The 27,152-nt window shown below is 32.8% G+C and overlaps 1 protein-coding gene and 1 long non-coding RNA gene across 2 annotated transcripts; one reads left to right on the top strand and one right to left on the bottom strand.

Annotated features, from left to right (window-relative positions):
• Positions 1 to 7,180: 7,180 nt before the first annotated feature.
• LOC136274835 (tripartite motif-containing protein 2-like) lies at positions 7,181 to 9,269 on the top strand. Its single transcript, XM_066082539.1, has one exon. It carries the CDS (start codon positions 7,199 to 7,201, stop codon positions 8,855 to 8,857), a length of 1,659 nt encoding a protein of 552 aa, XP_065938611.1. The 5' UTR covers positions 7,181 to 7,198; the 3' UTR covers positions 8,858 to 9,269.
• Positions 9,270 to 12,105: 2,836 nt separating this feature from the next.
• On the bottom strand, positions 12,106 to 13,606 carry LOC136274836 (uncharacterized). The gene is made up of 2 exons (XR_010713257.1): positions 13,508 to 13,606; positions 12,106 to 13,104 (listed from the first exon to the last, which is right to left on the bottom strand). It is a non-coding gene; the product is annotated as an uncharacterized lncRNA (long non-coding RNA).
• Positions 13,607 to 27,152: the final 13,546 nt, after the last annotated feature.

The raw sequence follows: 27,152 nt of genomic DNA on the forward strand, positions 1-27,152 counted from the left end.
TAAAAATATACCCTTTTCCGCCCTGTGTGATATAAACCGAAAATTCACCTACCCGTGTGATATAAACCCTAGGGGTATGATATATATAGATTATTACATTACAAATTTTATATCGCATTCTATATTAGCCCGAAGTCGATGTTTATCAGCCCGATAGCCGTCAGTAATTTCTGTAAGCATATGATATACAGCGAATTCGGGCTAATATAGGATGCGATGTAAAAATATCCATGTAATAATCTATATATCTTGCATCCTTATCAACTATATATAGTCCCAGGTTATCGATATTTTGACAATCATAAAGGATAATCTGAGAACAAAAATAATTCATTTTATTATTATATCGAATTTTTCCTAAGCATGTGATTGATTGATTGCTGTTAAATGACCGAACTATAAATTCTCTGATAGACCCTACTATACTAAAATTGGAAAACATTATAGAGCTTTCTATAATGAAAAATAGATTTTCATGACAGAATACTGGTTTTTACACGTGCAACATTGTGACGTCATAACAGCATAACTAACACCTATAAGATATTTCACTATTATAAGCTTGAACAGAAGGAAGAGAAAAAGCTTTTGATTTATTATAATAAAACAGTTATATCATTTTGATATTGGACCTCGGTCGATATACTCTCATCCGGTCTATAAAAACCATATATTTACATTCTACTGTGTTTTTCCATTAAATTAATCCGTGATGTTTAAATGCCTCTAAATGCAACACCTATTCACTGCGTTTGAATTTACGAGTAATTTACATAAGTAGTTCTCAAACAGTGATTCCTATGTTATCTGTTAAAAATGCATTGCATGAATGTTGTCAAAACACCATGTTTTATAATTATTCAACAAAAAAGTTGACTTTATTGTTAAAAACAACATTTCAAGAGTTATTTATCATGGATTATATTTTCATGCTCGTCGATCACATCTCAACAGTCTATGTGAAAACCAGTTTGAACCGGTTTTGCAAAACAGCTGTTCTTGCTGTTACTTACTCCCTCCCTCCGTGATCTGCACTTTATATCGATTTATTTAAGTAAACAATTGATTTCTTCAGTAAGGGAATGTAAATATAAGCATTAAATGATTTATTTTTGACGTCGTCGTGTCAATAACTGCCGTCAGGTGAGCAAACAAATTATCATAACGCGCTAACGCGCGTTATTCAATTTGTCTGCGCGGGGGTGTTAAGGAAGCATATGGATTCTGAGTTACTTGTAATTTCGTGAAATCACAAATCTTAGTTATTATGTACATATTCAATTATCTAAGCAACGAAACGTAGACCAAAAGCAAATAAAAATACTGAAGTCAATTTTTTTTCAGAAATTAGTTTGTATTACGTAGATTTACACATTGATGACGTCATGACTAAAAGTTGAATGTCGTGTGAATTTGATCGGAAAGCATTGTAAACATATTCAAAATATAACTAATCTAAGAACTCTAATAAAATATTGTGGTGTGATTTATTGAGAATGGAACATAAGAATACTGGGAGAGATAATAGTTTTATCAATCATTCGCTAAAAGGTATGTAAATTTGCTTTTATTTCTCGGCCAGGCTTTCCTCTGTCGTTGTTTACGAAATAAAAATCCGACTAGAACAACACTACCCCGCATATATTGAACTTGGAATTTTATATGTATCGTTAGTTTGATCAATGCTTAAATTGAAAAGTGCTGCTAGAATCCCATGTTGTGTGTTGTTTTGATGCAACTTGCCGTTTTCCGTACAAACTTTATTAAAGTTGGGAAGGTTTTACGAGAACCGGATGAATAACTATTGAATTAAGAAAAACATAGGATTCTAGCAGCAGTTTTGATTAAACTGAGATGTTTTGCCTTCACTTGGTATGTTTTTTTTATTTTGGAAACTGCGGGGTAGTGTTGTTCTATCTCATTTTATGTTAAGGAATATACGAAAGCTATTTATAGTTGTCACGTGATAATGCACCAATGAGGCAGTAATGTACTACCCGATTTTATTGCACTGACATCTTTTTCAAAGGATAATACTAAGTTTTTGATCGTATTTAAAATAGTTATTTAATTTCACGAGTTTGAATTTAACAGTCAAAATAAGACGCTAAATTGCCCATATGCTTCCTTAACACCCCCGCGTGCTCACCTGACGGCAGTTATTGACACGACGACGTCAAAAATAAATCATTCAATGCTATAGTGTTGACCTCATCAGAAGGTTATAATTGTATAATAATAACTTCTAAGCTTTTGAAAATTTAAAAAAAAACCACTATACTTTTGTAAAGAATTTGATCAGTTTGTAATTTGTGACGATGAAATCTGTAAACTATTATTATTAATTTTCTGTTGTATATTGATGTTATCTGATTTTTCATTTTTTTTCCACCTGTTTCATAAAGGACTTCATTTGGTATGATCAAATATCTGCCCCCAATTTTAACCAATTTTAAAATAGTGTCTTATAAAAATCAAATAGTAGTAAATCATTGTATAGAGGGTGCTTATCACTTAAATCTTGATTTCAATCATCATTGCTTATTATCTATTTATCTATGACGTCTTCTAAATGACCTAATTTCCGCAATTTTGCAAACAAATGAAAATATTGTCATTTTTTGTTTTTATTTTGCATTCGGAAGTATAGAGCGCAGTTCTTCTCGAATACGATTTTAACATGTTTTTCTTCATATAATTTTACACATCATAGTTGAAAAAGGTACTTGAGCAAGCCTGCGCTCGCTGCAGTTTCCCAGTCGAAAAAAGGTCGGTAAACACCCATTTTTTGCTAAAGTTATTAAAAAAAGACAATCTTCATGACGTAAATTCTACATTATGACGTCACTGTGGTAATAAACTTCTACACACTTATTTTCGATATGATTTCAGCTATCTTCGAACTTATTTTTAATGCTCTTTAAAAACTTTAATTTTGGGGGCAAACAATGCATAATACCGCACATAATATTCTGTTTTTTAATAAGTTTATTTTTGCATGCCTAACATAGGTCGTAATCCATATGCTTCCTTCTTTTTTAGGTGTGTAATTTTCAATTTCAACCGTTTGACCATATTTAGTTTTACATCGATTTTTCACTGATTAGTTTTTCTGGGTTTTTTCCCCTTTTTATTTCTTACGAAATTACCTAGCTGTAAGTTTTTAACAATTTAATTTTTTTTATTTCTCCCCAGATGTGTGGTCTTTACTGTATGCAAAATTAGCTTCGATCAATATGACAGTAAAACTTGTAACTTGTGTGTATATCATTCCTTTATCGAGGCGATAAACAAATTTAAAAACTAACTACCTTGGAAATTGCAGTTAAAACACGCAGAACAGCCATATGCTTAATATATAATTTATTGCAGAGAAAAGGCGAGAGATCACTGTGACATCATACATTACTTTTTAATGCTTTGTTTAAGTTTTTCGACACAGTAAAAAGTAAAAGTCGCATGTATTAGATCTCTTGGTGCTCATCAAAGCTTGTGCGATACTCAAAGTGCGACCTCACACCTTATGGAACTCTAAATTACTATTGATAGATCAGCAATTTTTGTCTAGCATTATATGAGCGCTCTTTTTCCCACGCATTGGATTTTAGGGCTCGCTTCGCTCTCAAGCAATGTACGCCAGCAAGCTGCGCGTGCTATTTCCTATTGTGTTACAATGTTATGAAACAATTAAAATTACACCAGTGTCAAAGAGCAACATATTGCATGTTCTGTTTTGTTTTTATTAAAGGTCTCGAAATGTGGGGGTAATGGTTGTAAGTCAAGAAAACTACATAAGTTATGGCTCCTTCAAACAGAAATCAATAATGGATTAAAGTTTTTATGTACATATAAAACCATTCAAAAGGATTTTTGTATACTTAAAAGTATCAACAACCCAAACGTTGCTTTGTATTGTGCATTGTAAATGTATGCCTTGTTAAAGATGTGTGTATAAAGAATTAACTTAAATGCTCCGAGGTATATATACCAGGTATTCCTTGTCATAAAATAATTCTATCAATAGCAGATGACTATATAGTTTCAATCATGGATATACGGGATGTGTTTTATATATTCATACACAACCTATATTAGAAATAATTGTTTTTTTATATTAATATAAAGGAGTCTGAAAACAAACTCTCCTTCCTGTCAATATATTGGTGAATAAATTCATTTATCAATCTGCATTTCTACTTTTTCTAATTTGTTTTACAATAATTTGATAAATTTTATTCATTTAAAGTAAAGATACTAGTAGTAGTACAATAAAACGCACCATTTTATATAGATCCTTTTTCGTAATTACTAGACCTTTACTCGTAATTACGACCTATTTTCTCCTAATAACAAGATAATTAACTCTTAAGAATGAGATCTGTTTTCGTAATTATAAGATAGAAATATTTTTACATGTCTATATGGCTTTCGTTGTTGTCTGAACTCTTTCATCTTGGGTGTCTGTAAGACTCTTCCTAGTATCAAGTTAGCTGTATAACTAGGTTCATTATTTACTTTCCCTCCTATGGTGCTTACTATTAAAGTTAAGATATGTTACCACTGGCTGTTGTATGTTTTCAATAAAGGACTTTGCTTTTTTCCAAAGAGGGGTGAAAAGGAAATATAAAATAAAGTACTCCAAAAACTTCAGAACAGCCAGAGTCATTCAAAACTAAATATTTATGTACACTTCCTTATTAATATAATTATTAATTTATTTTGTTCACACCATGGTCCATGTGGTTGGGTACGTCATTGAGTAATTGGAGCACATTATAATAACATGCAATAAATAGACATCCTCTTTTTATAGATAACAGGGGTTTGCACAAGTGAAGTGATTGCGGAAGTAAAACATCGACAGAGATGTTACCACTGGCGGGAAAAGGAATGTTTAAAGGTACATGTATAGGGAATTTGATGATTAAAAAACCCATTACTGTCACTTGAGCCTATCAGGATATCACGATGGGAAAACTAGAGCTTCAATTATATATATTTTTTATACATTTAAAATGAAGTAAAATAATATTTGTAAAAGGAATTTATCGATCGATCGATCGATCGATCGATCGATCGATCTATCTATCTATCTATCTATCTATCTATCTATCTATCTATCTATCTATCTGTCTATCTATCTATCTATCTATCTATCTATCTATCTATCTATCTATCTATCTATCTATCTATCTATCTATCTATCTATCTATCAACAAATTATTTCCATCTTAATTTCTTTAAAAAACCGATTGTGACTCATAGGTCTAAAATAGCCAGCGCAGCTCGCCGGCACTGCGAAGCGAGCTCTGGCAAGGGGTGTGCTAATAGAAAATTCGGACCTGCCGCACATTCATTCAACGGATTTTTTGGGCGTCAGTTAATCCCATAATACCATGTTTTTATCGGACCAGCAGTTCCCTGTAAATTTGGTTTCCCATTTCACACCCCAATGGAAATAAACATATTAGTTGAAAATCTAAACTCAGAACTTTAAATAATAGATAAAATCATGCGAACAGCAAAAATACAATGTTTTACACTGTATATATCAATTGTGAAGTGCCCTAGCGCTAGCAAGCTACATTAATACAAAGAGTATTAGAGTTCAAATAAACTACAAGTACAAATATAAACTTTAGTATTTTACAAATACAAATGATAAGAAATTAAACAAACTTACTCCGTCTGGAGATTTGGTTACTTGAATATTAAGAATTACCATTCATAAGCTAGCAGGTGGTTCAGATCTTGTCACTGGAAAAATCGTGCGCTGTCTGCTTAAGTGACAAAATGTCAAGCAAGTAAAGGACCTATACAAACAGGTAGAATAACCTGGGAAGATTATATTAACTTGACCAATACCAGAACCGATAAGAAGAAGTTCCCAGGATAAATAAAAATCTGCAACTTACACTGAGGATCAATAAAGGACAAAAAAAAACAACATAAAATTGATTGTGACAGTAACACACCTAAAAGCTAGAAATCAGATTTTAAAAATGACGAATTAAGATTTTAAAAATAATTGAAACTCATAGAATTAAAAACCCTTTTAAAAAGCTGCATGAGGATCTCTGTAAGCATGCATTAACACAGATTAAAAAAAAAACAACAACTCTGAAACAAAGTAGATTTAATCGTTAATTACATAAGAATCAGAGGTGTCTAGTTAAAAACCTTCATAATAGAATCTTGTTCGAGCTTAGATCATTCTAAATAGATAAGCATGTAATTAAGCTTTAATGATTTTTAAAAAGTACAATGGTTGTGACCATTTCTGAAGTCCTAACTTTAAGATAACGGATAGTTATAATTTAGTAGAGATACTAGTATTATGATAATAAAATTGGTCAAGAAACAATATGGAGCTGCATTTGAAATTATGGACAATATATATATAAGGCAATAAATTTTGTCTAATACTTTACACTTCTATGCAAAAATATACAAATTTAAACTTTACTTTGATGAAAATACTAACTCTATATACACAAGTCAAGGTAAAATTGTGTTTTAATTAATAAAAATATACTGATGTTTTATTGGACTCTTTTTAAACGTTTAACATTTCACTGGTAGAGGTTACTGTTTTAAATCGAAGAAAAAGAGAGATTGTTTATTCTGGAATATTTTTCTTCAATTTTGAAGGTGTAAATCTCATTCATATAAATGACAAATTAAAACGTTTGACAAACACGAAGAAAGATAACTCTAAAAGGATTCTATTGTTAGGTGTAACTACCGATACAATCAAGAAAAGTTACAACAAATCGAAAGTAAATCTTAATCAGAAACGTACTAAATATTGACAGGGCGGACATGTTTGATGCACCCGGACCATATCAAATAAGAGAGGAGTAAGCGGTAGTTGTTTTTTTTAATTCAATTGGATTATTGATTAATTTACCTTTTCTGTTTGTAAGAATGTATATAAATTGATGTTAAAAAATGATTTGTGGAGATGTTTCACATAGAAACATGAACATAGTATATTCTGTATACTTCGTTAACTTTTTGTTTGTTTGTTCCTTAATGATGCATTAATATAAATGAATTTAATATTTAAACTTGATTTAATTCTTTTTACCGCATCCATGCAACAGTAAACTTCTATTAAATTTTTCAAAAATGATATCTGTATGTTATATTCTTTAACAATTTTAATTCACAGACTTCTTTCAAAAAAAGGAAAAATATGGCGGATTCAAAATTATGGGCACAGGAAGTTATTATCTGCGACCTCTGTGATAAGCCAACTCAGCAGTTCTGTAACAGCTGTCAAATAAATCTCTGCGTTGAATGTGTTCACAAACACGTTGATAAGCTGCAACCTCTGTCACATGAGATTGTTTGTTCGAAAAACAGGAACACACAGTGTGTGCTTCCAGAATGCAAAATTCACCCAGGCCGTAGATGTGAAGTTCAGTGCCAACAGTGCCAAATTCCGATCTGCGTTAGGTGTTGTATAGGTACCCATAAAAACCACGATGCTGTGGAATTAGTCGAACTGTTTGAAATAAAAAAACAAGAACTTCAAAATTTTACTGATGAGATTGAAAAAAAACTCATTCCAAAATACAACAAAACAGATGCTGATTTGCAAGAGAAATTAACTGAAACCACAGCAAAATTTAACAAAATGGAAGAGGAGAAGGAAGTTCTTAGGAAACGCTGGCATCAAGAAGTAGACACAATATTTGATAAACTGGGCTCCTCGATCTCCTTAATGAAAGAAAGCAATCTAGAAAGCATTAAAACACAGCAAAAAACAATTAAGGATACTACACAGGACATGGTTCAAACTGTTCAGCATAACAAATTAGTCCTCAAAACTAACAGGACATCAGATGTCATTGAACACAAATCAAACCTCAATCAGTTCAGTAACATCATTACGAATATTGATATCTTTACACCGCCTGTGTTGGTAGACACGATCAAAGGGAACGGACTCAGCATAGAAATAGGAGAATACAAAGCTGAATTGACATATAAAATCAATCTGCCTGTTGATGTCTCATATCCATCAACCAAAGAGTTATTACAATTGGCAAAAGTAATTGCTGTTATATCTTGTACTTTATATCAACCTCTATACGAAGTGGCCTGTTGGGGAAAAAATGAAGCCTGGATCTGTGGAAATAGCAACACCTTTACACGAATTGACATAAACGGCAAAATAAACGGACACATAGGTGACACCAGTTTGCATTCCGCTCCCCATGATATTGCAGTAACTGTTCATGGTGATCTGATATACATCGACGGTAGAAAAGGTAAAATGAAAACGAGAGGCCACGATGACTCTCTGGTTAGCATACCTCAGGACTGGATACCATATAGATTGTGCTGTAGCAAATCAGGAGATATATTAATATGTGTTTCTAATGGTCTGGAAAAGAAAATAATCCGCTACCATGAAAAGAAAATAACACAGGAGATTCATAAGGATGAAAATGGAAAACCAATCTTTGAAGGAAAAATTAGTCATGCTCTGTGTATACATGCAGTGGAAAACAACAATGGAGATGTATGTATTTCAAATGATAATGCAGGCGTAATAATTGTTGTTAGATTGGCAGGTAAAGTTCGATTTCGATACGATGGGAAACCAGCCAAAATGAACAAGAAGTTTAGACCAAGAAATATTGTTACTGACTCTCTGGGTCAAATTATTGTTGCGGATAACGGAAATTCATGTCTGCACATCTTAGACCAAGACGGACAATTCATAAAATGTGTGGATAACTGTGAACTAGATAACGTTCATGCCTTAAGTGTGGACGATGAGGGGAGGTTGTGGGCGGAGCTGTTTAAACCAGGGATAATAAAAGTAATACAGTATTTAGAATAAACCTAAACACAATTGATGACTTGTACTTCAGTTTTGAGCAATATTTATACATGTATTTATGTAGAAATAAAAGTAAATTGATTAAATATAATCATGTCTGCTGCATGATTATTTCTGACAGTGTACAACGTTGAGAGCGACCTTATTATTTGAAGGCATTTGTGATTAGAGATGTTTGTGTTGCTACTCTACCTGTATTGTGACTCTAGTCCAGTTACGTGTGCTTACCTGTGCTATGATATCTGTATAAATATCTGTGTCGCAAAATCTATAGTGTATGTTTTTAAATCCGATTGAAAATATCTTCAGAAAACGCAAAAAGCGGATAAGACGATATTCACAGATTGGACGCAGGTGAGAGAAGAAACTTTTAGTCATTCTCTGTAAAAGCCAAAGAATCCAAGGATGATGTTCAAACAAAAACTTCCAAAATGCAAATTTTTTTATAGGGAGTGTACTCAAGTGTCTGATGGTAAAAATGGACTTAGTTTATTTTTTGGGGTGGCCGTTGCCATGGCAACCAGAACTGACAAATAAATAGTCAATTTGACAGAATCTATTTTCTGAAATATAGCATTTTTAACTCTCATATTTAATTTTAATACAAATTGTGTTTATCTTTTAAATTAGATTTAATGTTTTAAAAATTCCCAAAAACTAAGGATAGTTAAGAAACTAGACACGATCTCGTTGCGAGCAACGAGGAGGTCTTCCGTGCGATTTTTTGAAGGTTATATGACCTTGACTTTAAATTTTGACCCTTTATCTCCTTATTGGGGCAACAACAACAAAAATTGATGGTTGACACTGGATGAAATATCTGGTTTCAGCGCTGCGGAAACCCTTTGGAAACTCTGCGGAAACTTAAGGTTACTTTAAGTTTCCGACAGGTTTCAGCACGGAAACTTCAAGTTTCATTAAGTTTCCGCAGTGCTTAAACTTAGGATGTCCATGAATCCAAATGGTTTCCGCAACGGAAACTTACTGAAACTTGAAGTTTCTGCATAGTTTCAATCTCCATATACGTTTGGGATACATATTGTTTACAAATGGTTTCCGCGACGGAAACTTACTGAAACTTGAAGTTTCTGCATAGTTTCAACCTCCATATACAATTGGGATACATATTGTTTACAAAGGGTTTCCGCAACTGAAACGTACTGAAACTTTTTATATTTTTGCTTTCACAAAAGCTGAGCAAGGTTTCTACTTTATGTACAAACAAAACAATTTCAAACAGTTCCAAATTTATGTTGTTCAAAAATCTGAAATTGTTTCCAATAATAAATAAAATACAACCAAGATACAATAATGGAGAAACATCCATATGGCAATTCCCTTATTAGGGACTTTTATCTAAAAAATGATAAAATTGCACAAGAAAAAAAACTCCCATAAAAATATTTACATTTGTATTTTTTTTCATCTCGATTAAATGCCTATCAAATCTCCCTTTAACAAGTGAAAAGCTGTCAATGTGACAGCAAACCGGGTTTTCTTTTATGTAAACTGTATCCATAATCCATGTCAACCCTTATCCAGTGAAATGGAGTACCCTACATGTATATGCAACATTTTGCCAAAAAATGACTAAGTTCAAAAGCTAGTATTTTTTTCATTAATTATCGGAAATCAAAATCTCAGCAATATGCACACCTCTGATATATGTACAATTGATCTGCAGAAGAACAACTTCCTATCTTGAGAACTGTAGGAGGAGTTATCCGTACAATGAGGGTACCCTATATGCAATATTTTGCCAAAAAATGACTAAGTTCAAAAGCTAGTATTTTTTCGATAAATTATCGGAAATCAAAATCCTAGCAATATGCACACCTCTGATATATGTACAATTGATCTGCAAAAGAACAACTCCCTATCTTGAGAACTGTAGGAGGACTTATCCATACAATGAGGGTACCCTATATGCAATATTTTGCCAAAAAATGATTAAGTTCAAAAGCTGGTATTTTTTCGATACATTTTCAGAAATCAAAATCCTAGCAATATGCACACCTCTGATATATGAACAATTGATCTGCAAATGAACAACTTCCTATCTTGAGAACTGTAGGAGGAGTTATCCGTACAATGAGGGTACCTTATATACAATATTTTGCCAAAAATGACTAAGTTCAAAAGCTGGTATTTTTTCGATAAATTATCGGAAATCAAAATCCTAGCAATATGCACACCTCTAATATATGTACAATTGATCTGCAAAAGAACAACTTCCTATCTTGAGAACTGTAGGAGGAGTTATCCGTACAATGAGGGTACCCTATATACAATATTTTGCCAAAAAATGACTAAGTTCAAAAGCTGGTATTTTTTCGATATATTATCGGAAATCAAAATCCTAGCAAAATGCACACCTCTGATATATGTACAATTGATCTGCAAAAGAACAACTTCCTATCGTGAAAACTGTAGGAGGAGTTATCCGTACAATGAGGGTACCCTTTTGGCAGCCGCCCGCCCGCCATCCGCCCGCCCGCCATTTTCACCATTTTAATAACCGGATTTTTCCTTTGGAAACCCGGTTAAAAATGAAACAAAGATCTTACGTTTTTAAAAATATGAATGCAATTTACAAAATAACTGCACGTACATGAATAAACAAAGAAAACTTCACTGTTACATGAACATACATGTAATACACTTGTCTCAATTTGTTTTGAACTACAATGAATATGTACACCATAACATATTTTTGAAAAGTATATACAGTAGTATCCATCTTTTAAAAAAAAAATACACTACAAGATAGTATTTGACTATAGAGGTATGACCCAGATTTGATTTGAATATGTCAATAAATTCCAAAATTAGGTCAAAGTGACCCACTTACAAGTTGGGATAAACCTTTTCTTTGTTAGTACATGTAATATAATCTAATGTTTTACAATAGAACAGGATTTGAAATCATTTTTTTGATAATCCATTAAGTCCAAAGTGAACTTTTCATTTCCACCCATGATGTACCAATTGATTAGATTTTAATATCATAAGCCTGTCAGTATTTAATAGATGACCCAGAGGGAGATATGAAAAGCTTGTTGGCCAATAAAAAGCTAACAATGGAGCAGTCTGTCAAATCATGTGCAAAAATATGATGTACACATTTAATTAATTATGCTGATTGCAACACACTTCATTCCTGATGAATATTCTTCTTTACACACGGTTTACCTTCCTACATTTCACTACTTTACCAACATTAAGATTTTTAAATCCAAGACATGAAGTAAAATATACATTGTTTATATATGACAAGTATTACTACATGTACATGTACTTGCTTTTTGTAGCATGAATGTATAAAATACAAAGTATCACACAGATCATTCACCTTACAATTCTCATCAATACCAGCATTTTACTTATGATATAAAAGCTAATTCCAATATTAGTTACATAACACAGATTAAAATAAAACCCACATGGAAACAACTTTCCATCCAAGTAATTTTGTCATATAAAAATTGTAATACATGGGGTATTTGTTGTCTTTATATATTTTCATATACGACATAATTGAATATTGTTTGGTGTATTTTATCATTTCTATGACCCATGCATTCATCTCCTAATGCAGTGTTTTTACATTTAAGATTGGTTTCTTAATTTTTCATATATTGCTGCAAATAAAAACTAAGTTACATGTATCAATAAATGTTTAAACAAAGAAAATGGAAAAAAAAGTAGTTAACACTTATCAACTTGGAGGTGTGAGGATAAATGTTACATGGAGTCTAATATTTTATGCAATATTTGCAAATATAACAAATTATTTAAGAAAATGGAAGTTAATATCTAATCAATCATTTAATAAGTCAAAACCATGTGGTTTTCTAAGATTCTAGCTTACAGACAGACATTGTAATATACTGGTATTTGATCATATAAAAAAAGTACTTTTATAGTTTATAGGTTTTTTTGAAATGAGAATACTTTACAGTTAAAAAGTCTTGTTCTGCAGAGGTTTAGTCGGGTCGTAGGGATGTGTCCATTCGAATCAATAAGGAGTGTCCTTGGCTGTTGTTGATGTAACCCGAGTCGTAGTTTATGGAAATAGGCCTTTTTGGGGGATTTTCGAGCATTGTCCAGACCGGTGAAGCACTCATATGATCACATCATGGTTACAGCAGACTTAATAGTTCTGGACAGTGGTAGCATTAAAATTCTTCTTCTTGCGATGAACTTGTTCCTTTCACTGGGCTGTACTTTATGTCTGTTCTATTTATCTTAAACAAGAATAATAAAGTTTCATTTAGATTTTTAAACAATAAACATTAAGCCTAACATGTAATAAAAGCATTCTGAATAAAATTCTGAATACAGAAGCTACTATGCAGTTGCCAGTTGCTGTTTAAACTATGTCAAATAATGGCTACAGTAGTATCAGGTCTAAAATGTTTCATTTTATGTTTGAAGCTATGTTATTTTCATTTTGATTCAATTATTGTTTGTTGAACAATGGAAAAACTTATCAACAATAAGTGTGTTTCACCACCCACCCCCCCCCCCCCCAATCAACCTCCTTTTCAAGAACTTAGACCTGGATTTCCCAAAAATTACTACAGTAAATTATAAACATCCAACACATGTATAAGTTAATGGTGAAAATAATCAATTTCAAAGCAATACCTTGCGTTCACATCGTCCAGCTGGTCAAAACATTCACCCGAATCACCGAACAGAGGAGCAACTAATCACCGAAACATTGACTTTGTATGCTGTCAATGCTGAAAAAGAAAAACGTGAAATATTTCATTTTCCGGATTTAATAAGTTTTTTTCGTTACATTTAGAGTTTGTAAATTGTATAATGTGCGAAAGATTCATTGTTCGTCTTGTTTACCAACCAAGCATTCATATATATTAGGGACGTTTATATAATTATATACCCTGGATAATCTTGATTATCATGCATATAAAGTTGGTTAATGGTTAACTTGGTCAAAACGTATATTTAAAAGAGATACGGTAATAAAAATTAAAACGCCGAACCAAGTTTGAAAAAATGACGCCATCTTGATTTGATGGCGCGAGATCTCGTTTACAAATGAGAGATAAATTAGAGCCTTGAAAATGTTATTGGGAGTATCTATATTGTGAATTAAGTTACCTTGACATGAGTTCTTCGTTCCTGCATTATCTCCTTGTTGTAGAGGCTATTAATGCTTGTCAATTCTCCATTTTACAACAGCACCTTCTTGTCCATTTTAACCTTCGCTCGGAATCATAAACTGCGCCAATACTGACCAATCAGAACCCCGTAAATCTTGGAAAAGTGCATCTTGGGATAGTTTAAAATGAATAATGTTTAATCAAAATTATCATTTTTTACCGAATAGTATACTTTTTACATGTATATTTATTTTAAATAAGAACTTTCGGTGTCAGTATTTCCTGGTTAAATACGACAAAGTATTGGCGTGTGTTTGTTACAATTGTATTTGTAACACGTGATTAACCAAAAAAAAATGGCCGACCGTTTGTTTACAAATGTCTAATGAAATTAAACAAGTTTGAATGAGACATATGTATCAGATTTTGTCTTTAACTATATTTTATTTACATGTCCTGATGATTTTGTCAAACTAAATATGATAGAGCCATATATAGTGTACTGACAAGTTAGTCTTGACTTGTCCAATTTTCACCGCGATTCTAAGCACGGTCATATTCTTATTCAGAATATAGAGGTGTGAAAATATAATGTTCATCACAGAGCAGGTTCTGCATGAACACACAGAAATCACAAATATAATTAGATGCCGATCAATTAACGGGGTCCGGTTAACAGCGTTCACCCGTACGGTGTATTTACAACTACATTGTACGATGAATTGATGGCAATTATTTTACAGTTACTCATATGCACTGATTGGTCATACGATGAACAGTACGTTATGAATACTTATGAAATTAAAATACAAACGCGTTAAACAAGCCGGGAAGTAAGATGTACACGTCGGACTGATATATAAACAAAATATAATTTTAATTGTTTGGTATACTTTCTACATCAAATGTATACGAATGTATAATCAAATTTTAAAAATGGGATTAAAATCACGTGCACCACATGGCTAGTGCTGGATTTTAAACTGATTTTGTAATATAACGTATAACTTCAGTAAAATTATAAATAATGCTTATTATATCTTATAACAGAAACATGTGCATGTTTCATAAACATGTATCAATATCTGTGTTTACAGTACAGAAAGTAAATACAAAGTATACAAATGCACGAATCACATAGGCGTCGAACCGGGGGGGGGGCTGGGGGGGGGGGGGTTAGTGCAAAGTTAGACTTAACCAATAGGCACATAGCCCCCCCCCCCCCCCACTTTTTCTCGCCGGAAATGTAATTGTTCTTAAATCTACCTTGAAAGATTGAGAAGTTGGAGTAATAGGCATACTAGCCCCCCCCCCCCCCCCCCGACACGGATTAGGAATTTCATGATTTTGGGGGAAAAAATTTGGGTAGGGAAATTTATTTTCGGAAGTATATAGTATAGGTATACTCCCCCCCCCCCCCCTCCCCCCGGATAAGGATTTTCATGATTTTGGGAATTAGGTTTTTTTTTTAGGGTTTTTCCTCAATATTTCTGAGGATTAGTCTAGCCCCCCCCCCCACTTTCAATTTGCTTCCGACGCCAGTGAATCATGATACAGTCATACATGTAGTAAAGTCTGAAATGCATGTAAATAATTAAACAATTATTATATTAGACTCAAACTCCAAGTGGGTTTTATTTGTTATTATCAACTGTAGAATTTGTAAAAAAAAATTCCTGTGTACATCTGTAAGCGTGGTATTAAAAACTTCAGGTTGTACGAATATTTGGTACGATTTGAAAAAATTTACAACGACTTTACCTTAATTTGTTTGCTTAATTAGTTACTGTACCTCAAAGTTCATTCAAATGATAACTAAATGATTTAAGAAGGAGTCTTACAAAATAGGTATATTAATTTATTGAGTGTATTAAGTAAAATACTTCTTCATTTCACTGTTTGCGATAAACAACTAGCAAGATTTTTTTTTTTTACTAAATAATTATAATGTACTTATCAGTTTTACTAACTCAGGTACACACAAATTGAAAAAACAAAAACATTCCCGCCGGGCTCCAGTTATAAACCCACGCTTCGCACTGTGTATATGTTATGTAACAGTCTTTTGTTCACTCCTGACAGAAAAAACCTTGCAATCCACACAGAATATACAGGAAAATCACAGAGGAGGTCACCTGGACAAAGAATGTATACACATGTATACACGTGCCCGAGTACCTAAGATTAATGATTTCATCATATGCATTAAACAAGATCAGACATCAGTTTTTCTTTTCAAATTCAATTAATTACTTAGTAAGGTTCTTAATCGCCTTATTTGCCACATTTGAAGATAGTTACATGTATACATATAGTTTCAGTCACGCTGAAACCTTACTATACGGATTCATTATCATTAGGCTAGAATTAAACTTAAACCTGTTGAAAATAAATGATATCACTATTAAACTCAAATCAATTTTAGTAATAGTTTCAGCAATGCGTAAACCATTTGGAATCATAACTTAAAGTTTCAGCATACTGAAACCTAGCGGAAATGTTCTGAAACTGATTGATATTTCCATAATAATTTACACAACTTTTCACGTGATTCAAATTTAGTTTCCGCATTGCGGAAACCATCAGGAATCTTAACTTAAAAGTTTCAGCATACTGAAACCTAGCGGAAATGTTCTGAAACTGATTGATATTTCCATAATAATTTACACAACTTTTCACACGATTCAAATTTAGTTTCTGCATTGCGGAAACCATCAGGAATCTTAGACTAAAGTTTCTGCTGACTGAAACCTAACGGATACTTGCTGAATCGATATAATGGTTTCCGCATTGCGGAAGTTTCAGCAAGGTTTCCATATAGTTTCAGTTTTGCTGAAACTTGATTTTTCATCCAGTGTGAATTTTGTTAGGAACATCATTCTCAGCATTTTATTCTATATTGATTTTCAAAATGATGCTTTTTAAAATATTTGCTCTGTTTGAGGCATGTCATCAAAGTTTTTTTTCAGTAAAGTGCTATAAAAGAAAGACTTCAGAGCCTTTATTGGCCGCTAAAAATAAAAAGATAGATCTTTTGATATTAAACATATTTTGTTCAACAAGTGTTTAGAACTTCTTTGCCGTTATTGAGCTATTTTGTAAAAATCGTTTTAGGGGCTGACCCCTTATCTCCTTATTGGAGCCATATGACAAAATTTTGATGGTTGAACATTGACAAGCGCATCATTCTTAGCATTTATTATTCAATATTGCTTTTCAAAATATTTCTCAGTAAAGTGCTATGGAAGAAAGACTTTAGAGCCCATTTGGCCCCTAAATTGAAGGGCCAGCCCCTTTTTCTTGGCATCATACGAAAACTCTTGTGATATTAAACATATTTTGTTCAACAAGTGTTTAGAAATTCGTTGCCGTTTTTGAGCTATCTGGGATAGGACGTTTTAGGGGCCGACCCCTAATCTCCTTACTGGGGCCAGATAACGAAACATTTATGATTGAATATTGTTTAAAACATTATTCTAAGCATCTTTTATTCTATCTTGCTTTTCAAAATATTTGTCCTTTTTTATATATATTCGATCGAAGTTTTGGACTTTTGGCCCCTTAAAACCCCTTATTACGTAACGCATAATAAAAAAAATATAATGTATAGTTTTATTAGTGAAAGATAAACATTTTTGCTTCTTAAACATTTTACAAAATATTTCTCAGTAAAGTGTTATGGAAGAAAGACTTTAGAGCCATTTTGGCCCCTAATTTGAGGGACCAGCCCCTTTTTCTTGTTATCAAACGAAAGCTCTTGTAAATATAAATTTTATTTGCTCTATATTTGATGTTAAAATATTTTTAGGAAAGGAGATAAAGAACGAAAACCATTACAAATTACGTCGTTTTTTCAAACCCGATTTTCGGGCCCAGTCGAGATTCGACGCCTTTGAAGCCAGACAACCATAAATGCCTTTAAAAGTTTTTGAAAGAGATTTAAAACTAGAGCCGAGCTCGTTGCAAAGCAACGAGTAGGTCTTCCGTTGCAACTTCGTCTCCCAAAAGGATTGTCCATCAGTCTGATTAAAACACAACCTTCTCCTGACACTTGTCAGAGCCTGACAGACCCTGTATTGATAAAAGGTCATCTTTACACGACCAATTCTTCTTACCAATTAGAGCTTTAGAAAATTGATTGGAACTCTTCAAATGGAGACACACAAAAAATTAATTAATGCCTGTTTTCTATGTAACCTCTAGATTGAGTATTGCACCACTCATTAAACAGATAAAGGCATATCTTTGCTAAGTATGTGTTTATTTAGATTGTATGCAAATGTGGAGGTCAAGTAGAGATAGTCTGTTATTAATACAGGTCTATCAGAACCTGGCGAGTGTAAGGAGAAGGGAAATGGTTTTTACTGATACTGGATTATCAATATGATAATAGTAAGTTCAAGAAATCGAAACTCAATTTCAAAGTATTATTTTCATACCAGGCAAATTCTTCGTTTAACTTACTTCAAGTTTAGGATAACTTTAAAAAGTACATCATTTATGTACATGTATATAATTGATTTAATTATAATAAAAGTGTGGATGTGGCGGTGGGGGAAATGACCAAAAATCAATTTTCTAAGCGTTAACTGCATGAAGGGAAATTTTGGTTGAGAGAAAGGGGGACATTGCTCCCACTGGACCATCTAAAAGGTACTGTTAGCAAGCTCACAAATGATATCCCCGCTAAGAAAGAATTCATTACTCACGTATTTCTCTATTAGAGAATAATGGATGGTTCTTTTTCTTTAGTGAGTCAGACAAGGCAGGGTATATTTACAGGTCACAAGTAATCTTTATGTCAAACTCTAGCTTTTACTCATTTCCATTAATACAAGATATGACACATGTTTAATATGACTTTGAACTTGCGCAACTGACCCTGGGTCAAGTTCATGATACATCATCGATCATCAGGAATCTTTACATGAAATAGAAACTCCCAATGTTTCTCCTTAAATGACTTAGGGACAAATCATTAAACACCCTCAGGTCATAAGCAATCTTTGTGTGAAGTAAGAAATTCCAAAGTGGACCGGAAACAAATTTTGCACTTTTCCTGCCAGTGACCTTTACTTTGTCCAAATGACCTTGGGTTTAGGTCATGACGCTTCGTCAGGTAATGAGTAATATTTGTATGAAGAACACTTCCAATGTTTCTCCATTAGAAAGATATAGACCGGACACGACGTACGGACGGACAAGGTGATTTTTATTTACCCCCCCCCCCCCTCAATTTATTTTCGTGGGGTATAAAAATCTTTTCGCCCGTTTTATGCGGCACAAAAAAAGATCTATATTTTTCAATTATTTCTATCATATCACATATAAATATACATGTAAATGTATGATTTGTATGCACATTTGAGTTCTTCTCATCATCGTCGGAAAGGATAATAAACCCTTGGGGTCCAATAATGTCTTTTCATGGGCATTTGTCAATTTGCATCACTAAATGATTTCCAAGCGGTAAGCTATCAAAGCTTTTGAGATGTTTCATGTAAATATTGAATTTCTATAGATTTAAATTTAAGGTTAGGAAAAACAACACTTTTTATACAGTAAAAAAATCTAAAATAGCTTTATGTACGCGTACACATAAATAAGAAGATGTAGCGAAAGCTATAAAGACTTTATTTCTTCTGTTCTAGACTTTTTCAGAGTTAACAAGCTACAAGTTAACAATCTCCCATTTTGACAAGCTAGATTAAAAATAATATATTCAGCTGAGGTTTAGGTCACTAAATCTGCATTACAACCTCATACTACACAACTTCAATGATTTTTTTTTATCAATGTGCATATAACAGTAAGTAAAATCCCCAAGAACAAATATCTATCGCAATTAAATGCATACATTTTTGGGAGGCAGAAAAGTCGCTATATTATAGTCTGCAAGTCAATTGATCTACTACAATTATTTCAAAGAAATGAGAAACTGTCGACAATTGCAGTACTATGATGATTTAATGACGATCGACCGACTTTATTGCTTAATGTAGTTGTATATCATTACTTCTAATCCTGAGAACAAATTTTATTTAATCTTTGACTTAAAACTGTTAACTTATAAAACCAGAGACATAAATAACTTATTAAGTTATTTATGTCTCTGATAATATATATTTTATTCTGTTCATAACTATATATAGAAGTTTAGCGTGTTCAACAGATTAATTTTTTAGCCACATTCTCAGATTACGATATCGCACCTTTTATGTGAGGTTGATTGACATCGAATATTTAGACACTTATTGTTTAACAATTGACCGCTGCAGTGAAAGCATCCTTCCAAATGTTACTCAATTATTTATCAATTGCTGATCTGCAGCCCGGGGGCAATATTCTGAGCTATGTGCGCTGACGCGACACGAGATTTTTGGTCGCACGTGGAGCGGATTGACTTAGCATAGACTGACCGAATAAACACACGGGTGGGAAAGTGACATACATTGAGGAGAAAAATGTACACATGTTAAGTAGTCGCCAAAAATAGGTCTTCGCCGCATTTTGAAAAAAAGATAAAGCCCTTGCACTGTGATCATGAAACCGATAAAATCTAAACAAATCTTGTTTAAAAACTCATGTGAACATTCTAAAAATAATCACTAAATCCCTCAATTCTGGACAATTCTTTTATCGTGTCAGCCTCTACGACCAATCGCAACTTTTCGGGCCTTTCCGGAAAGCTCGGAAAAACACTTCAAATGTATTACCTAGGCGTCCATGACAACCCCCCTTTTTATAAAACTTGATATACTGTAATTACAACACATTTTATGATCAGTTGAGATGTGAGCTATGCTTCATTAAAGGTATCAATATACACTAAAATATAACACAGAAACGACATACAAGACTTCTTGCCGATACTTATTTTAACGGTAAGCGACTCCATTTTGTATAAAATTCTAACATCCGGTGATGTTAATACATTCGAGGTGTTTTTCCAAACTTGCCGGTGTTATATAGTGCCTTTTCCCCCTAGCCATCTTTCCCCCCGGAAAAATGGCTATATAGCAGTTCTTCCCCCCGGAAAAATGGCTATATAGCAGTTTTTCCCCCACGGAAAGCTGACTATATAGTGGGCTTTCCCCCTTTTTATAGCCAGATTACCCCCACGGAAAACCTACTATATAGTAGATTTTCCCCTATTTTTACTTTCCGGCCATGTTTACTGCGGACCATTCGTGACAATAATTTGCAATAACGGATATGATATTAATTTCACACAAAAAGGATAATATTCATATTTTAAGCACATTTCTACAAAACGCGAGATATTTTATGTAAACATTTAAAAAAACAATGAAATGTCTTCACAACCAGAACAATGTCGGTATCTTTGCTGGTTACTTTGGAAAATGTGAATTGGAGCCTAAACTAACTTTATGTCTATATTGTCACTCACTATTTGCTAATTTTTCCACTTTTAAGTTTGCAACGTGATTTATAACTATACAATTTTGAAAACGATGCTATATAAATCAAGATATACGATTCAATTACCTAAAAAATTAATACTATTTGTTTCATATTTTTGCAATAAAGATTTACTTGTGTACCATAATAACCATATTATTTCTTCGAACAATTAAACAAGGGTAATTAAAAAAACAAAAAACAACCAACACATATATTGTGATGAGCTGACTTTTTTTTTTTTAGATATAAGCTTGTTCTTCTAATCAACTAACAAGTAAAAAAGTCGTATATGCGCTTAGGTGGGTTATTTATTTTTGATTTTCGGTTTCTCCTTTTATGAATAAAAGTTCATTGATTTATGTATCTATTTATTTATTATATCATTAGTCATCTTATGAATTCATTAAATGTTTTGAAGAATAATGAATTTTACCCGCGTACCTTTTTGAAAAATTTTGTTCGTAAATTTATAAACAGCAGCAGATTTAAACGTAATTTTCAATCATTTTGATATAGAAATATATGAGTGATTGAGTATTTTTAAATGATGTTTTTACTTTTAAATGACCGTAAAAATATGATCATGTGGTCATCTATAGTTTTTGAGATATGGGGCCCTAAAAATACATATTCTTTTTAAATGGATTTCAAACATCGGGCTCGAAAACAACAAAGGCTCCTACCCTGCATGGGGCTTAAATTTTCGGTGTCATCTACTAGTGGTATACCACTATCACTGTGAAAATATGGTTAATTGGTCATCTCTAGAATTTGAGATTCGGGTCCCCACTTATAGAACACTATTCAATCATTATAATGGGGTTTTAAACATCGGGCCCTGAAACATCAAGGGCCCCTACCCTGAGGGCTGAAATTTTCAGAGTCATCTTCAAGTGGTAAACCACTGCCACTATAAAAATATGGTGATATGGTCATCTCTAGTTTATGAGACATTGGACCCTAAAGAATATGCACTATAATTATTATAATAGGATTTTAAAAATCGGGCTCTGAAACATCGGAAACAAAATTTCTCTAAAACAGAGGTTTGGCCTGGATGAAATTTTCACAAACAGACAAACAATCTAATAAATTTATCAAGAAATTCTTAAAACATTCTCGTTTAATACAATTTCAGAACACAGAATTATGCATATAAGTGTATAACTTGTAAAACTTTTTTCAATAAATTACCTAAATTTAGTTCTATGTGTAATTCCATTACACACATGTTCAACTTTCAGCAATGTCTATAAAAATTATTAAATCGGCAAAACGAAACTTAACCTGTACAGATGAATGCAGATATACATGTATGCAACCTGGGAGTGTAGAAACATTGATTTTAATCCCTACTGGATTTCCATAAATATTTTTTATAAAATCTGAACCAAAACGTGAGGGAGAAACCCTACTATGGGGGAAAAGCTACTATATAGTAGGTTTTCCCCCAGGGGGAAAGGCTACTATATAGTAGGTTTTCCGGGGGGAAAAGCTACTATGGGGGAAAAACTGCTATACAACACCGGAAAGGCCAGAGAAGTTGCAATTGCCTGTACCGCATGTGTTAATTTGATATTTGATTTTTTTTTTATCCTGCCTTGAACGCTTGGAGACTGTTTCATTTTCTAAATTCGGCTAAATAATGCTTCCAATTTTGAACTCTCTCTCTCTCTCTCTCTCTCTCTCTCTCTCTCTCTCTCTCTCTCTCTCTCTCGTTTTATGTGCAACCTTATGAAGACGTCAACTACTAGTACTTTCTACGATATCTATAAAACCTCTCAGCAGTATTTAGCGGAAATATTCGTGGGTAAATAAAACAATCTTAAATTGAAACACAAGTCAATCTTACATGTACCGGTCAAAATCTCGAATAAACAAATAGTTGGAATCGTACAAAATATCAATAAACAATGCACGTGTGATAAAGTACATGTAGAAGAACACGAAGCTACCGCGGACCACTTGTCCACTCGCGCGGGATCTCCTTGGCTATGTTCTAGGGGTGATACTCATTTTAAGGTTTAATCTTTGTGGTTTTTCGTTGTTTATCTATAACATTATTAGTACATGTATAGTTTTTAGAACATTTTAGAATTACAAATTCACTATTGATTTATGTCTGATGATGTTTCTGATTTGGAATAATATCGCTTTTATAAATTTTTAGAGGGGCTTCTCAATTCACATTCTAATGTTTAATTAAATAAATTGAAGGTGAACAAACTTTAAGAACATAAAATTGAAACAGTTCTTGTGTATATATATATATATCTTGTTATTAGATAACCGCTGACCTCTAGGTAGTGCAGCCGCGACCGATTTCCTCGGCCGCGGATGAGGGATCGGATAATTTACGTAAAGGTAAAACACACATTAAGAGCTCAGAACCCAGGAAGATTTACAATGTGTGCAGTATGATGACTAAACTCGAATTAATATAAGTTTTTCCCCCTTTAATCCCACAGTTGATCTATCTGTCTGATACTGCTTCAGTTCGAGAATGGCATTGCTTTTATGATTAAACAGAACGATTTCTTATTGACACTCTATCGTTTAATTCAAATTAAGAAGAGTAAGCTTTAATGTCATTGTGTACGATTCTTGTGTTTGCGGCTAAATAAAATCACATATGACACACGCGATTCTTGTGTATTAGATAACCGCTGACCGCTAGGTAGTCCAGCCGCGACCTTGGCGATCAATTTTCTCGGCCGCAGGCGAGATGGGTTATGTAATGACGCACACAACTCAGAATTTAGGTCGATTTGAAATGCTTGCAGTAAAATGACTCAAATCTATTTCATGGAATTTATTTATTTTTTAAATCTAGTTTATGTATCTCACTAGATAAGAAAAAGAACGTTTATATTTTCTCGTTTTTGTTTTTCTTAACGGTTGTCCACTATAGGACCTAAACAGAGGTGACTCCAAAAAAAAGGCTGTAAGAAAAACATGTACACGTATACTTTTTAGACACTTTTTCAAATGAATCAAAGCATCCCGTATATGCTGGTACACTTTTAGCTGTTAATTTATGTACGTTATGCGCACGAAGACGATTCGCTTACTTGCCAAATGAATACAGGTACATGTTAACAAGACAAGCTTTTTACACTCATATTACGCATTACCGGTACAAAATAATTTTGTAACGACATTGATAACACAATAATGAACAACTTTTCTATCGACAGCTATAGCGAAATATTAACCATTTTTGAGTTATAAAGCGAAAACTTTTAAGGGCTCTAGACCCCTAATTTAAAGGGCCAGCCCTTTTTCAATGGTGTCAAGTGAAAGCCCTTGATATTTTGCACATATTTTGTTCTATATGTGTTTAGAGAAAATTTTAAACTAAAGAGCTACATAACAAAAACACAACCAAAAATCAGCATTTTTTTAAACACAAATTCAAATTAATTTTTTGAAACTTTAAAGGAGGAACATTGTAAAAACAAAACTCGGAGGACAACGTTCAAACTCTCTATTTTTAAGATTTGTGACTTTGTAACACATGCTGTGAGCGGTTTCAGAGCCTTTGCGTGCACAAGAATGCCTATATTTTTGGGAAAAAGGGGAATAACTCGGTACCGGAAGTGTCGATTCTAACGATTTTCCTTAGATATTGAGAAATAGTAAGTACCAATAGGCTCTGAAAATTTGAACTTTATAGGACAACAAACAAGCAAGATATTTGAGTTTTAAAAAACGTCTAGAAGAAAAAAAAGAATAAAAAGAATTACCAACAGAATCAGTACAAGGTCTTCCGTTGAAAACGGAAGACCTTAATAAAATGAAAGCTAGTTAAAATCATATTGGAATAAAAGGTGTAACACGTTATCACCAGAGTGACGTCATAATGTAGAAATGACGTCATGAAGATTGCATTATTTTGATAAATTGATGTTTTGTAGCAAAGTATAGGTGTTTTCCGATGGTTTTTCAACTGGGAAACATCGAGCGCAGGCTTGCTCAAGTACCATTTTTTAGTATGATATGTATAACTATCGTAAGAAAAAAATATGTTAAATCGCACTTGAGCAGACCTGCGCTCTATACTTCCGAATGAAAAATATAGAGCAAAACTGAGAATATTTTCATTTGTTTGCAAACTTGCGGGAAATTGGTCATTTAGGTGACGTCATAGATAAACAGCGAATGAGCAATGATGACTAAAATGAAGATAAAAGTTATAGGTATCCTCCATACAATGATTTGTGAAGATTTTATTTTTATACGATACTATTTAAAGATTGGTTGAAATCGGGGGCAGATATTTGACCATACTGAACATAGTCCTTTAAATTCAATATCTTTTTTTCGTTTAGGAGGAGATAGCAGGACAAACTGACCCTCTAAAAATCACTAAAACGTCAATATCTCCCGAACGGAAATGACGTCATTAAAATTAAAAAAAATATATATAAGGTTTTTATCAATATGTATAAGATCTTAAATTTTCATGGAAATCGGTCCAGTCGTTTTCAAGAAATCGCTTGTACAAAAAGGGTAAGAAAAAAAAATAAAAAACGGAACACCTTAATTATTTCATTACCTCGAGTATAAAGAGCAAACTAAAGTTTAGAAATGTCGAATTTCATTTTCAAAATGTAGAAATACAAAATTTTACAACAATTTCAGTTAGATATATCTTGATATTCCAAGATAGGTTTTCAAAAAGATTTGCATGTTCTAAATAATTATACTTTTACCTTTAATATCATATAGATTTTAAAAGTGTGTATTTTAGTAAACAATGGATATGCCAGAATGGAAATGACCCAAAATTCCGAATTTTCTCAGATACAAATTTAGAAGTTCTGTCATAGGTGGCTTATTTGTTGTATTTATTTTATCTTTTGGGAGCAAAACATTTACATTTAATTTAATTAAATAATGAAAATGAAAATATATCATTATTTGGATTGATAAATGCAAAAAAAAATGGTTACCATGGCAACCATTCTGATCATGATTTTTAAAAAATCATTTTTTCAAAGTACACTAACTATATTTGTAAATGGGTAGTTGTGTCAAACAGCAATTTGAAATAGGCCTGTCTATTTCATTGCTGCTTCTCATCCATGGCTCTTTGAAATCAACAAGATCTGTCTAGCTTTTGAGTTAGGACTATGCGATCGGTGCATATTTTGCTTGAAACAAGACTAGTGTCATTTTTTACTTGCTTTAACGCAAGAAATAGATAGTTACGTCCTACTTAAAGTCCAACGTCATGTTAAAATGGTTTATATATTTATTTATTTATTGAGAGCTGTTCCTAGTGTGTGATTAGTTGGCCTTGCCCTGATGATTAAACCTTTGCTTGATAGAAATGTAAAATATCAGCTATTGACATCCTGTATAATAAGGTCATGATCATCTCAAAACTTTAAAAAATAAGCAAACAAATACATCATGTAAATTGTTAGAACTGTTGACTTTTTTGTTTTACCACTGTGTGACAATAACAAATGCAAATCACATTACATGTGATGTTAATCAATCATTTCAACTATTTGGCTACTATAATCATTCTTAAACATAAAGATTCCAATCCAACTGCATAAAATCTCGAATTTCAAATATCGCCAACATATACCACTGCATGTACATTGGGTTTATACAAGTATACAATGGCCCAAAAAATCTTTTGACAATTTTTATTTTAGTTTATGATCTCTCATGAAGATACATGTATGGTTGAAATTTGTTCAAAAGAAGCAAATTACATCTAT

Source organism: Magallana gigas, chromosome 4 (genome assembly GCF_963853765.1).
Source record: "Magallana gigas chromosome 4, xbMagGiga1.1, whole genome shotgun sequence".
NCBI classification, from domain to species: Eukaryota; Metazoa; Mollusca; class Bivalvia; order Ostreida; family Ostreidae; genus Magallana; species Magallana gigas.